The sequence below is a fragment of the Anomaloglossus baeobatrachus genome, chromosome 5, assembly GCF_048569485.1.
Source record: "Anomaloglossus baeobatrachus isolate aAnoBae1 chromosome 5, aAnoBae1.hap1, whole genome shotgun sequence".
NCBI classification, from domain to species: Eukaryota; Metazoa; Chordata; class Amphibia; order Anura; family Aromobatidae; genus Anomaloglossus; species Anomaloglossus baeobatrachus.
In genome coordinates this window covers 22,195,152-22,208,309 of record NC_134357.1, presented here as the reverse complement: position 1 = coordinate 22,208,309, position 13,158 = coordinate 22,195,152, and the positions used below count along the sequence as shown (strand labels likewise).

General features: G+C 54.8%; 1 protein-coding gene across 1 annotated transcript in view; it reads right to left on the bottom strand.

Moving 5' to 3' along the window:
- Positions 1-4,278: 4,278 nt before the first annotated feature.
- Positions 4,279-13,158, bottom strand: part of LOC142312582 (transient receptor potential cation channel subfamily V member 6-like) — a 66,748-nt gene continuing 57,868 nt past the window's right edge. Inside the window, exons 14-15 of the mRNA XM_075351571.1 lie at positions 4,999-5,096; positions 4,279-4,479 (exon numbers count right to left, since the gene is read on the bottom strand). Of these exons, the coding sequence (XP_075207686.1) occupies positions 4,383-4,479; positions 4,999-5,096 (195 nt within the window). The 3' untranslated portion in view covers positions 4,279-4,382. The remainder of the gene's footprint in view (positions 4,480-4,998; positions 5,097-13,158) is intronic.

Genomic DNA, 13,158 nt, shown 5'->3' with positions numbered 1-13,158 from the left:
CGCCAAGTTGTCGCGGGCGGAGGAGGGGACGCAGCGCTCTCCCACTGCTCGGGTCCGTCCTGCCGCTGCTCTGCGGCTGCTGCTACTGCTGCTCGGTGGCTCGAGCGATGGGCCGGATCCCGGGGACTCGAGCGGCGCTCCTCGCCCGTGAGTGAAAGGGGGGTTGGTGTTGGGGTTTTATTGTCCGTGACACCACCCACGGTTGTGGTGATTGTGTGGACACCACCGCTGCTCTGTATGGGGATCCCGGGAGTGGTGGTATGGAGCAGCTAGATGTTGGCCCTCCCCTCCGTGGGTAGGGGGGTTGATGGTCCCGGGGCCCGATGATGGGGAGTTAGGATGGTTGACAGGCGGGTTATGGGGCCTGTTGAGGTGCAGGGACGCAGGGGCAGCGCGAAAAGTTCCCACTCGAGCGTCTTCTCGAGTAGTGGAGGCGCGAAGGCCAAAACCCCGCCCCGGTAGAGGAGGAGCCGGAAAAAGGCTAAGGGGGACGAAATGGCGACTGGCCGCATGTAGCTGCGGCTATAAAGGCAGGGATGCCAGGACCCTGTGGCCCCTTGTTGCTGGTTCCTGGAAAGCACAATTGCTGAGATGTCCACTCCAGCTAACAGCAGCGAGACCTCCGCGCCTGGTACAGCGGCGTGGATGGAGGACCGAACTGCCCCGGTGAGTCATCGTCTGCAAGCCCGGATGCAGCTCCTCCTGAAGGAGTGGGAGGCCAACATGGCGGACGTGGTGGCTGCTATGCGGAGATGCGAGGTGGAGGAAGATTTGGAGGAACGGGTAAGATACCCACGTCCCTGTATTCCCGAGGGATCGGCCGCTGCGGCTGAGGGGCCCGGCCTACACCCGTTCACCCGGCTGCCTCCCCCGCTACCCGAGTTAGCCGCTGCCGCCCTGCCACTAGGCCCGCTACCTGCCCAACCGGTAGCGGTACCCTGCCCGTCCGCCCAAGCGGACCGACCGGCTGCAGACGTCCGGGGCAGCCCTGAACTGCTTCCCCAGGAGCCACCGGAGCCGAGGCCCCGTAACGAAGAACGAAGATGTGTTGGAGGCCCCGGCAGTGATTGCACCGGGTTCCATGCTCGAGCCCGGGTTGGTGGCATGGATGAGGCCCAGAGTAGTTGAGTTCAACCAGCGTCAACAGAATCAGATCTTCCAGATGATGGAGCAGTGGACCAGTGGACCAGCGAGGTGGAAGCGCTGGTTGCAACTGCCCCGATGTACGGGAAGGGAACAGATGTAACAGAGCCGACTGGTGACCCACGTCCCTATGTCCTACCAGGACCGGCCGCTGCGGCTGAGGGGCCCGGCCTAGTCTCGACCTATGCATCACCCTCGCCATTACTTATGGGGCGCCTCAGTGTAAACTCGCCTGACCTGCTGCCCCGTGTTACTGCGGTAGAACCTGATGTGCTGGATGTCAGTGGCCTGGACACTGCGGCAGCTGGCGGCAACCTGCCTGACGCAGGGACAAGTGATGATAACTCCGGCCCCGGCGCCGAGCCCACTGCTGAGTTTGGGGGGGAAAGTGAGCGTCCCCGCTATGAAGGAGACCCAGTGGTTTTCTACACCACGCGCACCGGTGGAAATGGATACCGGGCACCCCTGTCACAGCAGGCATGTCAGTGCATGTTTGATATGCTGGTGGCGGAGGATGGGTCCGCCTCAGCTGAAGAATCTGAGTAAGGGCAGCGGAGCACCATTGTCACAGTCCCTGTTGGGACCACCAGTGTGTGTTGAAAGTTTTAAGATAAAAGTTAAGAGAAATGAAAATGATAACCGAAGTTAACCTGATTGTCAGCAACCGTGATTGAACCGGCTGTTGCCGGCACCGTTGTCCCCGTGGGGACCGTTTGAAAAATGAATATGCCTGAGAACTTGCAGGGCAACCACAAACTCAGTGGCTTGTAAATAAAATTGTTTATTGTAGCTGACCGTTACCGCCTCCGGAGAGGCAGGTTGGAGGGAGGACCCGCAGTGGAGCAGGCTGGGGCCCAGCCACCACAGGAACCGGTGGCTACCCTCTGGGGGTTCCAGGGGCTCCCCATGGATGTGGGTCCCCTGGAAAGGACAGATCCCGCTCGGGTAACTTGGTGCTGGACTGGGGTCAAGGGGTGCTGCCTGTTTCTTAGGGGCAGCATCAGGGCCAGGTTACTTGGGTGGGAGAGAGCGGCAGCCACAACCGTTACCGTAACATTTAAGAAAAGAGCCTCCCGTTGTGGGATGATGTTACTATACTTGTATGTCTTTTTTTTTTTTCTGAAAAGATAAAAAAACAAGGAAAATAAAACCGGTGTTGGACGGGCAGCCCGAGGACGGTCTGAGTTTTGCTAAGGGGGAATGTGACGCCCTGGGCAAGCCAGGGGTCACAGGTCATGACACCACCACACACCCCACATTCCCTGCAGGAACACCAAGGTCAGAACACAAAATCCTCGTTGCCTTCCTCCAGGGGCTGGTGTCCACACCAGGGGGTGGGCCAGGCGGTTGGCTCCACCCACCGAGGAGTTCACAGTCCTGGAGGCAGGAAAACCAGGCAGTTGAGCTCAGGAAGAGTCAGAGTGCAGAGCTGAGAGTTAGAGTTTGGAGGAGGAAGTGAGAGGAGTGGAGTAGTAGAAGTGAGTGAAGCAAAGTGACAGTTGGAGCCTGAAGCTGGTCCGGGTGTGTGCCCCGGACTGAGACAGCAAGGTTGGCAGACGGCGGTGACCGTCTGCAGGAGTGGCCTATTGGAGTCTACCGTAAGGACCGTGGACGGGTTGTGGCCCGGCCGTACCGGACCGGTACACAAAGAAGTCAGCACCATTGGCAGGGGCCTTTCGGATCCCGGCAAGGCTTGGAGTCGCCGTGAATTTGCCAAATCCGTCAGTTGTTTAGAGACCCGGAGGTCCCCTTCACTAAGTCCCGATTGAAGGCAACCGTCCAACCATATTGGAGAGACACCGCCACCGCCAAGGCACCAGTTTCTCAGGGCCAACGCCTGCGGGCAAAAGAGGGGCTCCTCCGGCTCATATCCAAGCTGGGGAGCGGGTTACCGGTGGGAATCCATCGCTACCAACAACCGTATTTAGGTGCAGGGAAGAGACAGTCACCGCTAACTTGCAGGGAACATCAACACCGCAGTCGTCCGAGGGACCCGTCCAACCAGCCGCTTGTTTACCATGAACTGTGTCATCATCCTTGGGCTGAGCGAGTACCTCCGTGCCGTGCGGCACAGCGCTGCCCCTGCGTCCCTGCACCTCAACAGGCCCCATAACCCGCCTGTCAACCATCCTAACTCCCCATCATCGGGCCCCGGGACCACCAACCCCCCTACCCACGGAGGGGAGGGCCAACATCTAGCTGCTCCATGCCACTACTCCCGGGATCCCCATACAGACCAGCGGTGGTGTCCACACAATCACCACAACCGTGGGTGGCGTCACGGACAATAAAACCCCAACACCAACCCCCCTTTCACTCACGGGCGAGGAGCGCCGCTCGAGTCCCCGGGATCCGGCCCATCGCTCGAGCCACCGAGCAGCAGTAGCAGCAGCCGCAGAGCAGCGGCAGGCCGGACCCGAGCAGTGGGAGAGCGCTGCGTCCCCTCCTCCGCCCGCGACAGGTGCTATCGTGCTCGACATTGCTAGCATCGGCTTGCGTTGTCGCAGCGTGTAAAGTACCCCTAATAATTACTTGCACAAACAGATATCCTCCTAAGATAGCCAAATGTAAAAAAATCCCACCCCAACTTCCAAAAATATTGAGCTTTGATATTTATGAGTCTTTTGGGTTGATTGAGAACATAGTTGTTGATCAATAATAAAAAAACCCCCTCTAAAATACAACTTGCCTAATAATTCTGCACATGATGTAGATGAATGAGTATGTGAGTATGGTAGATTAGTCCTAAGGTCCCCATTCAAGCTTATTTTTTTTCTCAGCCAGTGGACATATTGTTTCAACCTGTGCAGCCGCAAGATATCAGGGGTCCACTTCTACCCCCTAAGCAGGTGAAATGGTGGATTGAAAAGAGCCCACATACTGTTTTCTGCACAGGGGCTCTTTTCTGTCTGTGTCCGCCACTGGATTAAGAACATCGCTTTTTTGTTGATAGAATCCCAACAATCTCACTTTAAACCTGTCCGACTAACTTTAAGTACGGTAAATTGAAAAAAGGATTATTGTGTTGCGATCTTTGTATGGATTATTCTAAAGCCTTCATCAGGTCGCGAAAACACAATGTACCAGAATTTTATTATAGTTTAATCCAAAAAGATCACAGCTCAATTATCTCTACTCCCCAAATATCATTGCCATTTTGAGCAACTTTTCCTCAGACTTCAGTTCCATCAATGACTTGTGTTCCGATTTCCTCTTCTATGTCTTATTCCTTCTTTCAATCATTTCTGAGTTGGAGCGTCCTCATCCGATTCATCATCGCTTGATGACCCATTGACTTCATGATGGTGGTGTTGGTGCCACCTCCGCTCCTCCACACTAGAGCACATATAAATATTTCAAAATATAATTTTGTAGGTCAAAATAATAAAAATAATAATTAAATCTTATATTTATGTTTCACACGTTACCAAGATATTCTGCAAAAAAATAAATAAAAAAATTCTACCTGCATCCATGGCCCTGTGCTCTGACATCACTATTGTCATACCCAAAAATCTGATCGAATTTTGTTAGCCGTTTATGAAAATCTAAATCTAGAATTTGTTCTGTCAATTTTTCTTACTGCCCACTAGAGCAGTCACAATAGGCTGACACTTCCCATTTCCTATAACTCACTTTCCAGCTCTACTGTATAGACTGGGACAGAAGGAGTAGAGCCTTCTCGTTATCATTAGAGTGCTGAAAGTACACCTAAAGGAGGATTTTACATCCAGATATGATTCTTCATGCAGCTCCATTATCCATCTCTAGGTTTTGATGGTGGAGGTTTTGGTATCTGACCTTAAAGCAATTGACATGGTTCATTCCTTGGTCGTCAGGAGTCTTGTCACATACCTAATATATCGTCTTTCTTCCAAGTCATTTTCACTGGCTTTTGAGTCAAGCAGACACTTTGGAAACGTTTGCTCCGTCTTTACTGTGACACCACTGATCTACAAGAAAAAAGGAATACCATTTTAAATTTTTAAACAGGTTATGTCATCCATCATAATAGATTTAAAAAGTTAAAAATTGTTGTCACGGAGGAAACCAAGAACCAGATATATGAAGTCTGTGGCTAGATTGATTAAAGGTGTGGTTCACTATACTCCATTAGTGGCCACATCGCTATAAAACTCCTAGGGAAGGCTGATGTCAAATATGTTGTGTGGTACATTCTGCCTCTGAGTGGCGCTATTGCGGTCCACTCATCCCCATCAAGTGACTCCCGGAATTCATGACCTCAGATCCAGTGAGGCCACATCGACTTCCACTTGAACCAACATCACCGAAGCGGCCCCAGTCTCTGAGTAACTGGGCTGTGGGTGGAGTTTCACCACTTGTCACAGCCCAGCATCGCTTCTGCTTGCGGCGCTCAGCAGCGAAGCACTGAGTACACGAAATGCTGGGCTATGAGGAGCGCTGAAACTCCACCCTCAGCCCAGTCACTCAGGGAGACTGGTGCCGCCTTGGTGATGTTGGGTCAACTGGAAGTTGACGTGACATCACTGGATCTCAGATGTCACTTGATGAGGATGAGTGGACCACAACAGCGCCGCTCAGAGGCAGAATATGCTACACAAGGTATTTGACAGAAATTTTCACTAGGAGTTTAACAGCAATGTTGCCACTTATGCTGAGTAATGAACCACCCCTTTAAGGTTAGCTTGTACAAAAGAGGACCTGATCATAGGTAGGGGGTAAATGGAGCCAGAGCCCTGGTGTCTATGTACCGCCCCGCGCTCGGCTCCTGCCGAGCCGCTCGGATCCGGGCTCGTGTGTCGGTGGCTCGAGCGCCTCCGGACCGGGGGTCACTTCGCTCTGCAAGGGGCTGGCACTTTGAAGGGGGTTTTAGAATAATGTTCGTGATGCCACCCACGGGTTGTGGTGAATGTAGGCACCACCGCTGCGGTTTACTAGGCACCCCGGGGGAGATGTTGATGCAGCCTTTGGTGTTAACCCCTCCGTGGGCAGGGGTGGTGGCCCCGGGACCCGTTTGATGTGATGTGATGTCGGTGCTCGGCGGGGCAGGGCAGTGCGTGGCCCGAGGGCACAGTGGTACTCACTCTGACAGTTACACGGGAGTCTCCAAAAAGATGGGGGTCGGTGCCCGTAGCCGGCTGCTTTGGGTCCCCCAAACGGGTTGGTGGTGTCCGCCTTTCTCCTGCACCTTCTGTAGCTGTGGACTGCCCATGCTTCAGCAACGAGAGTCCGCTCCCCGGCATTATGTGTCGGGAGAGCCCGTTTGCCCGCAGACGCTGGCCCTTTGGATCTCTTGGCCTGAGCGGTGGCAGTTATCCGAAATCAGTGGGCTGTTTCCTTCTTTCGGGACTTGGGTGGGAAAGGACCTAAAGTCCAGACCTCAATCAGTTAATTAATGGGGTCCGGTAGTTTCGGGACCGCGTTTCAGGGTCTGAGTACCCCCACATGTGCTCCGTTTTCCAGACTGTTCCCCGGTTCGGCCACTACCCTGTCCCGGTTACCTACGGTTCCACCGGACTGTCTTCCCGGCTCCTGCAGACGGCCACCACCGTCTGCCTCCTAGCCAAAGTGCTCGAGCTCCTACCCAGCACACTGACAGATTTACTCCTTTCACTTCCACTGTCACAACTGCTCTCCTCCTCTCCTCAAACTAATCTGCTGGGTTTTTCCTGCCTCTGGGCCTGTGAACTCCTCGGTGGGCGTGGCGAACCACCTGGCTCCGTCCTTCTGGTGTGAACATCAAATCCTGAGGGAGGTGACTAGGGTTTTGTAGGTTGGCTGGTGTCACCTTATTAGGGGACGGTTGTTGTGCAAGTGCCTAATTGGGACTACCTGGCTAGTCCAGGGCGTCACATCTACACCAACGATTCCTTGTGATGGCATTTGTAGATCCCATTCACTTTAGATTTGGTTGTATTCATGACTCTGTGGAGCGGTCTCTGCTGTTTCTGTAGGAGATAGTCAGGATACCCCCATTCCTATTAAGTGTTTTATTAAAGTGTAAGCCATGCCTGCCATACACATATTTTGGTTATATGTATTGGGGTAGAGAGGTTTGTCAGTACAGGAAGAGTAATATGCAGGTGCTGGCAAGCACAGAAATAGATACTTCTGGTAAAAAAGGCAACAATCTCCCTGTTCCAGGTGTGAGTTGGAATAGCCGACTGTCCCCTCCTTGAGACTGTGGATGGTTTAACCCTGACAGAAAAAGTGCGGGAAAGTGTCTGAGGAGAGGGTTCTGTCTGAGGGAGTAGTGGAAGGAAGTGGTTGTGCTACAGGTGCAGAGAGAAAAGCCGGACGTTTTCTGAGGAGAATCCGTTGCGCTCAGAATGGGGGGAGAGATACAGTGCTGGCTGCGAGTGTTCCATGAGCCGGACCATGACAAAAACCCAGAGTATTGCTCAGTCGGTACCCGACCCAGGAAAAGACATTGCCCAAATGAGCCCAGAGAAGAAGAGCTGCCTCCGTTTGGCCCCAGAGTAGTGCGCACTAATGGACTTTGTACCAAGAGAGAGGACCGGTTTCCCTGGACAGTACCACAAGTTTGTATTCGAGCACACTGGTTAACTTTAAGCTGCGGCCACCACCACTGAGCTCTTGTATACAGTATTCTAGAATGCTGTATATAAGAGTCCAGTCTGCGGTGTAGAACAAAAAACAATTAAGCGGGCTTTACACGCTACGATATCGCTAGCAATTGCTAGCGATATCGTACGCAAAAGCACCCGCCCCCGTCGTGCATGCGATTTCGTGTGCTCGCTGCCGCAGCGAACATTATCGCTACGGCAGTGTCACACGCACTTAGCTGGTCGTCGTCGTCGCTGTGACTGCCGAACAATCCCTCCTTCAAGGGGGAGGGACATTCGGCATCAAAGCGACGTCACCAAGCGGCCGGCCAATCAAAGCGGAGGGGCGGAGATGAGCGGGACGTAACATCCCGCCCACCTCCTTCCTTCCGCATTGCGACCGGTGGCAGGTAAGGAGATGTTCCTTGCTCCTGCGGTGTCACACATAGCGATGTGTGCTGCCGCAGGAGCGACGAACCACATCGATAATCAACCATTACCGATTTTTGGTTTTGGGACGACCTCTCAATGGTGAATGATTTTCACCATTTTTGAGGTCGCTTAAGGTCACTGGTAAGTGTCACACGCTGCGATATCATTAATGACGCCGGATGTGCGTCACTAACAACGTGACTCCGACGATAAAACATTAACGATATCGTAGCGTGTAAAGCCCCCTTTATACTCACCTAGGGGGAAGTCCGGTCCGATGGGTGTCTCTGCTCTTCAGTCCAGAGTCTCCTCTCTGCGGCGATCGCTGTCCTTCTTGAGAGGCCCATGTGCATGACGCGTCCCACGTCAGTCACGCACACTAGCCGGCATGGAGGTCCTGCACAGGTGCACTTTGATCTGCCTGGGTCAGGGCAGATCAAAATATTGTGAGCATGTGTGGGTGGTCTTCAACCTTTCCTCGCGCCTGCGCATTATAGTACTTTGATCTGCCTTCAGCAGAGAAATCAAGTGTGCCTGCGCACGACCACAGTGTCGGCCTGTGTGGATGACGTAGACACGTCATCCACACTAAGTTGGGTAGAAGGAGGACGGAGATCGCAGCAGAGAGGAGGTGATGGATCTAAGAGCAGCGACACCCATTGGACCGAACTGTCTCCCGTAGGTGAGTATTATGAAAGTGTTTTTTAGTTATACAGAGTGGCCTGGGGACTTATATATACAGCATACCGGAATACTGTATAAGAGCTCAGTGGTGGTGGCCGTGTGGCGCCCCTGACCTAGTCAGGCACCACTGAGTACTGCACCCATGCTGGGGACAGTACAATACAGGTAATCCAGAAGGCTGACCGGGGTGTGGTACACAGGCGCATAGTAATCAGCTCTCACACATGTACCCATGAGAGGACCCCTGGGGATCCCAGGAGGGGGAAAAGCCTTGACCTTCACTGGAATAGTGGAGGGGGCCAAAAGCCTCCATCTCCTCTCAAGGGGTGTGGTAAGAGAATCTGGTTGCTAGGTGGCGTAGGCAAGAACAGGAGAGGAGGGGCAGTGAGTCAGTTAGAGGAGAACTCCAGAGGGCTCAGTGAGGAGCAGACCTGTGGGGTTGATGCTGTCTAACAGCGCCCGCGCAGTGGCTACTGACGGGGGAGAACGGTCAACTAGGAGTGCTGCCTGAAAGCCAGCTTCAGCTAGAGAGAAAGCACGGAGTGGGAAGTAAGGAGACTGCTAGAGAGCACCAGGCCCAACCGGGCGGCAGATCCCGAAGCGAAGATAGATCCAGCTTTCTTCTGCTAAACCTGCCGGTGTGGGGCTCTCAAAGCCCACACCACAACACCACAAAAGCCGCAGCCACGTAACCGCAGTGAGGGCCCATAGGTCACAGGAGGCAAGAAGCTGGAGTGGCCTGGTCCGGGGAACAAGCAAACGGCAAACAAAAGGGGGAGAGAGGCTGCAGCATCTTCCCTGGGCGACCCCCATAGGGATTAAAAGTCGGGGTCACCCCAAACCACCAAGGGCTAAGGAAGGCGAGTCAGTAGTCACCCTCATAAAGTCAGCCTGAAGGATACCTGGTTCCCATCTGGTTCATCTCAGCTACGCCCGGGCTACTCACCCTGCCATCAAATGTGAGTAAAGCCCTTGAAAGACAATTCTGCCTGTGTGGAGTTATTCTGCGCCTTGTGGTACTACAAACCTACACCGGGCCCTGGGGCTTGCCTCACTCTCAGGAGGCTATTCCAACTAACTGCACACACCATCAGCCCCAGGCGTCCCCTAACCTGCAGTGGCGGTCCCCACTGACCGCAATACTGAGAGTGGCGTCACGATCAAAACCGAAGATTTCCTACCTGTGACCAGCACCAGCTACGTGGAGTCCCTGAAGGTATGCACCGATACTGCACATGCGGGGCTTCACATCTGGCGTCACGAACAGGATAAGGACTAGACCTGTTCAGACAGGTGACCATGTGCCTGGGCGGTCCGCTTGAAAAATTGGAAGCGCCGCCATATTGCCACCATGAAAAGCGCGCTGAAAAACAACAGCAGCCCGCGCTGGAAGAAGTTACCGCCCACGAAGAGGTGTGGCTACCCAGAGATCCCCTGCAGAGTTCGGAGCTTGCCAGCAAAGAGAGCGGAAGCGTCCGGAGACGGCGGAGCAGAAGAGAAGCCAGCAGCTTGCTAATGAAAATGGCGTCTGAGTGCAGAGACTCAGAGCCAGGCTCCGCTGCCTGGTGGTGTCGGGAGCTTGCCGAGTTCTGCGATCAACTGGAAGCCAGGGTCGGAAGGCTGATCAGAGAGGGACGCGAGGAGTTCCTATGGATGACCGCGGCGGTTCGGGCCTACGAGGAGAGAGCCGCGCACCGAGTGCCAGATCGGGCGGTGACAACTCAGACCCCGATGCTGCCAACGATGGGTGAGTCGAGTGATGCCCCGGCTAGCGCAAGTGCCCCGACCCCTACTGCCACGCCCGCGGTCCCTGAAGAGGCGCCCGGCGCGGCGACGCTGAGCCAGGCCGCAGCCACGCCAGGTGCGGCCCGCCAAGACCCGGCCGCCGCAGCGATGCCCTGCTCGGCCCGCCAAGACCCGGCCGCCGCAGCGATGCCCTGCTCGGCCCGCCAAGCCCCGGCCGCCGCAGCGATGCCCTGCTCGGCCCGCCAAGCCCCGGCCGCCGCAGCGATGCCCTGCTCGGCCCACCAAGACCCGGTCCCTGCAGCGATGCCCAGCCCAGCCTGCACAGACCCCATCGCAGCTGCGACGCCGATCCAGGCCGCCGCCATGCCAGGCGCGGCCCGCCAAGACCAGGCCGCCGCCATGCCAGGCGCGGCCCGCCAAGACCAGGCCGCCGCCATACAGGGCGCGGCCCGCCAAGACCAGGCCGCCGCCATGCCAGGCGCGGCCCGCCAAGACAAGGCTGACGTACCATTTACCCCGGCCTGCAAGGCCAGAGCAGACAAGGCTCCCCAGGTTCAGGAAGTCCCTGCTAGGCAATCTCTGGTAGGTGAGGACTCCGCATACTGGCAGCTAAAAGCCGACCTGGAAGCTAAGTTCCCACGGGAGATGGTGGAGCGGTACATGCTCCCTCCGCACACCCCGAAGAGTATCCCGACAGCTCCTGCAGCAACCACGGCAAAGAGTTCCCCACCTGGGCCGGCAGAAAGAAGTCCATCCCCAGCACTGCTACCCAAGGAGTGCCAGGAAGAACTAAGGGGAGGAGGCCAGGAGGTTGAGGGGCTGACTCCAGAGCCATACCCAGAGCCAGAGATGCTGCCCTATTCTCGCTGGGATGAGGAAGACCTGACACCATCTGCAGAAGAAGAACTGCCCAAAAGCCTTACCTGGGAGTTTGTGAGCTGCACCCTACAGAATCCAGCCCGTAAGACACACCGCAACAGAACGCAACTATCCTCTGCACCGTCATCCCCAGAGCAGAGAGAAGTCACCGTCAGAGACCTGCAAGAAAAACGAGCCCTGAGAAGGTCCAAAGCCCAGGCCAGAGGACCCCTTTTCAGAGGAGTAGTGGAGGATTTTAATCTGAGAAGTGGATACGGATTCATCGTAGCACCTGGTATCAAAGAAGGGATATTTGTCAACAGAAGAGATGTGAGAGCTCATCTGCCTCGAGGACACCCTGGCAGAAATCTAAAGATGGGAGATTCAGTCCAGTTTACTATGCATCAAGGTGAAAGAGGATTGTATGCCCTGGACGTAACACAAAGTCCTAAAGAAAGAGAAGGAAGACAAAGCAGAGAAAAAGAACCTACAGATGAAACTACCACAGACGACGATAAAGAGCAGGAAAGCAGCAGGTGCCACCGCCATACAGGCTCAAGCCCTGGTAAAGAGGAGTAAAGTAAAGTAAAGTAAGAAGTACAGAAGTTAAAGTTTTGAAAAAGTTTGTTTTGCAACGTTCTCAAGTTCAAGCATGTGCCCACAAAAACTATTGTGAGAAAAAACCATAAACCTTAAGGCTATGAACTGGCTATAGCCACAAACTCTCGCAGTGTAAATAGTTACACCAGAGGGCACCACCGCCACCAGAGTCAGCCTGTTTAGGGGCTTGGCTCGTCTGCAACCAGGAGGAGCCCGTCCGTATATAGGGCCTTGGCTCACCTGCAACCAGAGAGCACGCCTGTTTATGGGGCCTTGGCTCACCACCACAAGGAGGGTACCTGGTCAGCACCAACTGTGGAGGCCGCCTCTGCATCCTGCCAGAAGAGGCTGAAGGCGCGGATCCACCAGGCCAGGTATACCCTGAAGACCACCAGCCCATGTAAGCCGCCTCTACATCCTGCCAGAAGTGGCTGAAGTCGCGGCCAACGTGAAAGGGTTTTGGGTGGGTTAACGGACTTGTGGGTGGAGGGTGGTGATGTATGGTACCTGGTACTTTTAAAAATGTTTTACATGTTTTAATGTTTATGCATTTTAAAATGTTGTCTTGCAGCCCGAGGACGTGCTGGTGATAACTAAGGGGGAATGTGGCGCCCCTGACCTAGTCAGGCACCACTGAGTACTGCACCCATGCTGGGGACAGTACAATACAGGTAATCCAGAAGGCTGACCGGGGTGTGGTACACAGGCGCATAGTGATCAGGTCTCACACATGTACCCATGAGAGGACCCCTGGGGATCCCAGGAGGGGGAAAAGCCTTGACCTTCACTGGAATAGTGGAGGGGGCCAAAAGCCTCCATCTCCTCTCAAGGGGTGTGGTAAGAGAATCTGGTTGCTAGGTGGCGTAGGCAAGAACAGGAGAGGAGGGGCAGTGAGTCAGTTAGAGGAGAACTCCAGAGGGCTCAGTGAGGAGCAGACCTGTGGGGTTGATGCTGTCTAACAGCGCCCGCGCAGTGGCTACTGACGGGGGAGAACGGTCAACTAGGAGTGCTGCCTGAAAGCCAGCTTCAGCTAGAGAGAAAGCACGGAGTGGGAAGTAAGGAGACTGCTAGAGAGCACCAGGCCCAACCGGGCGGCAGATCCCGAAGCGAAGATAGATCCAGCTTTCTTCTGCTAAACCTGCCGGTG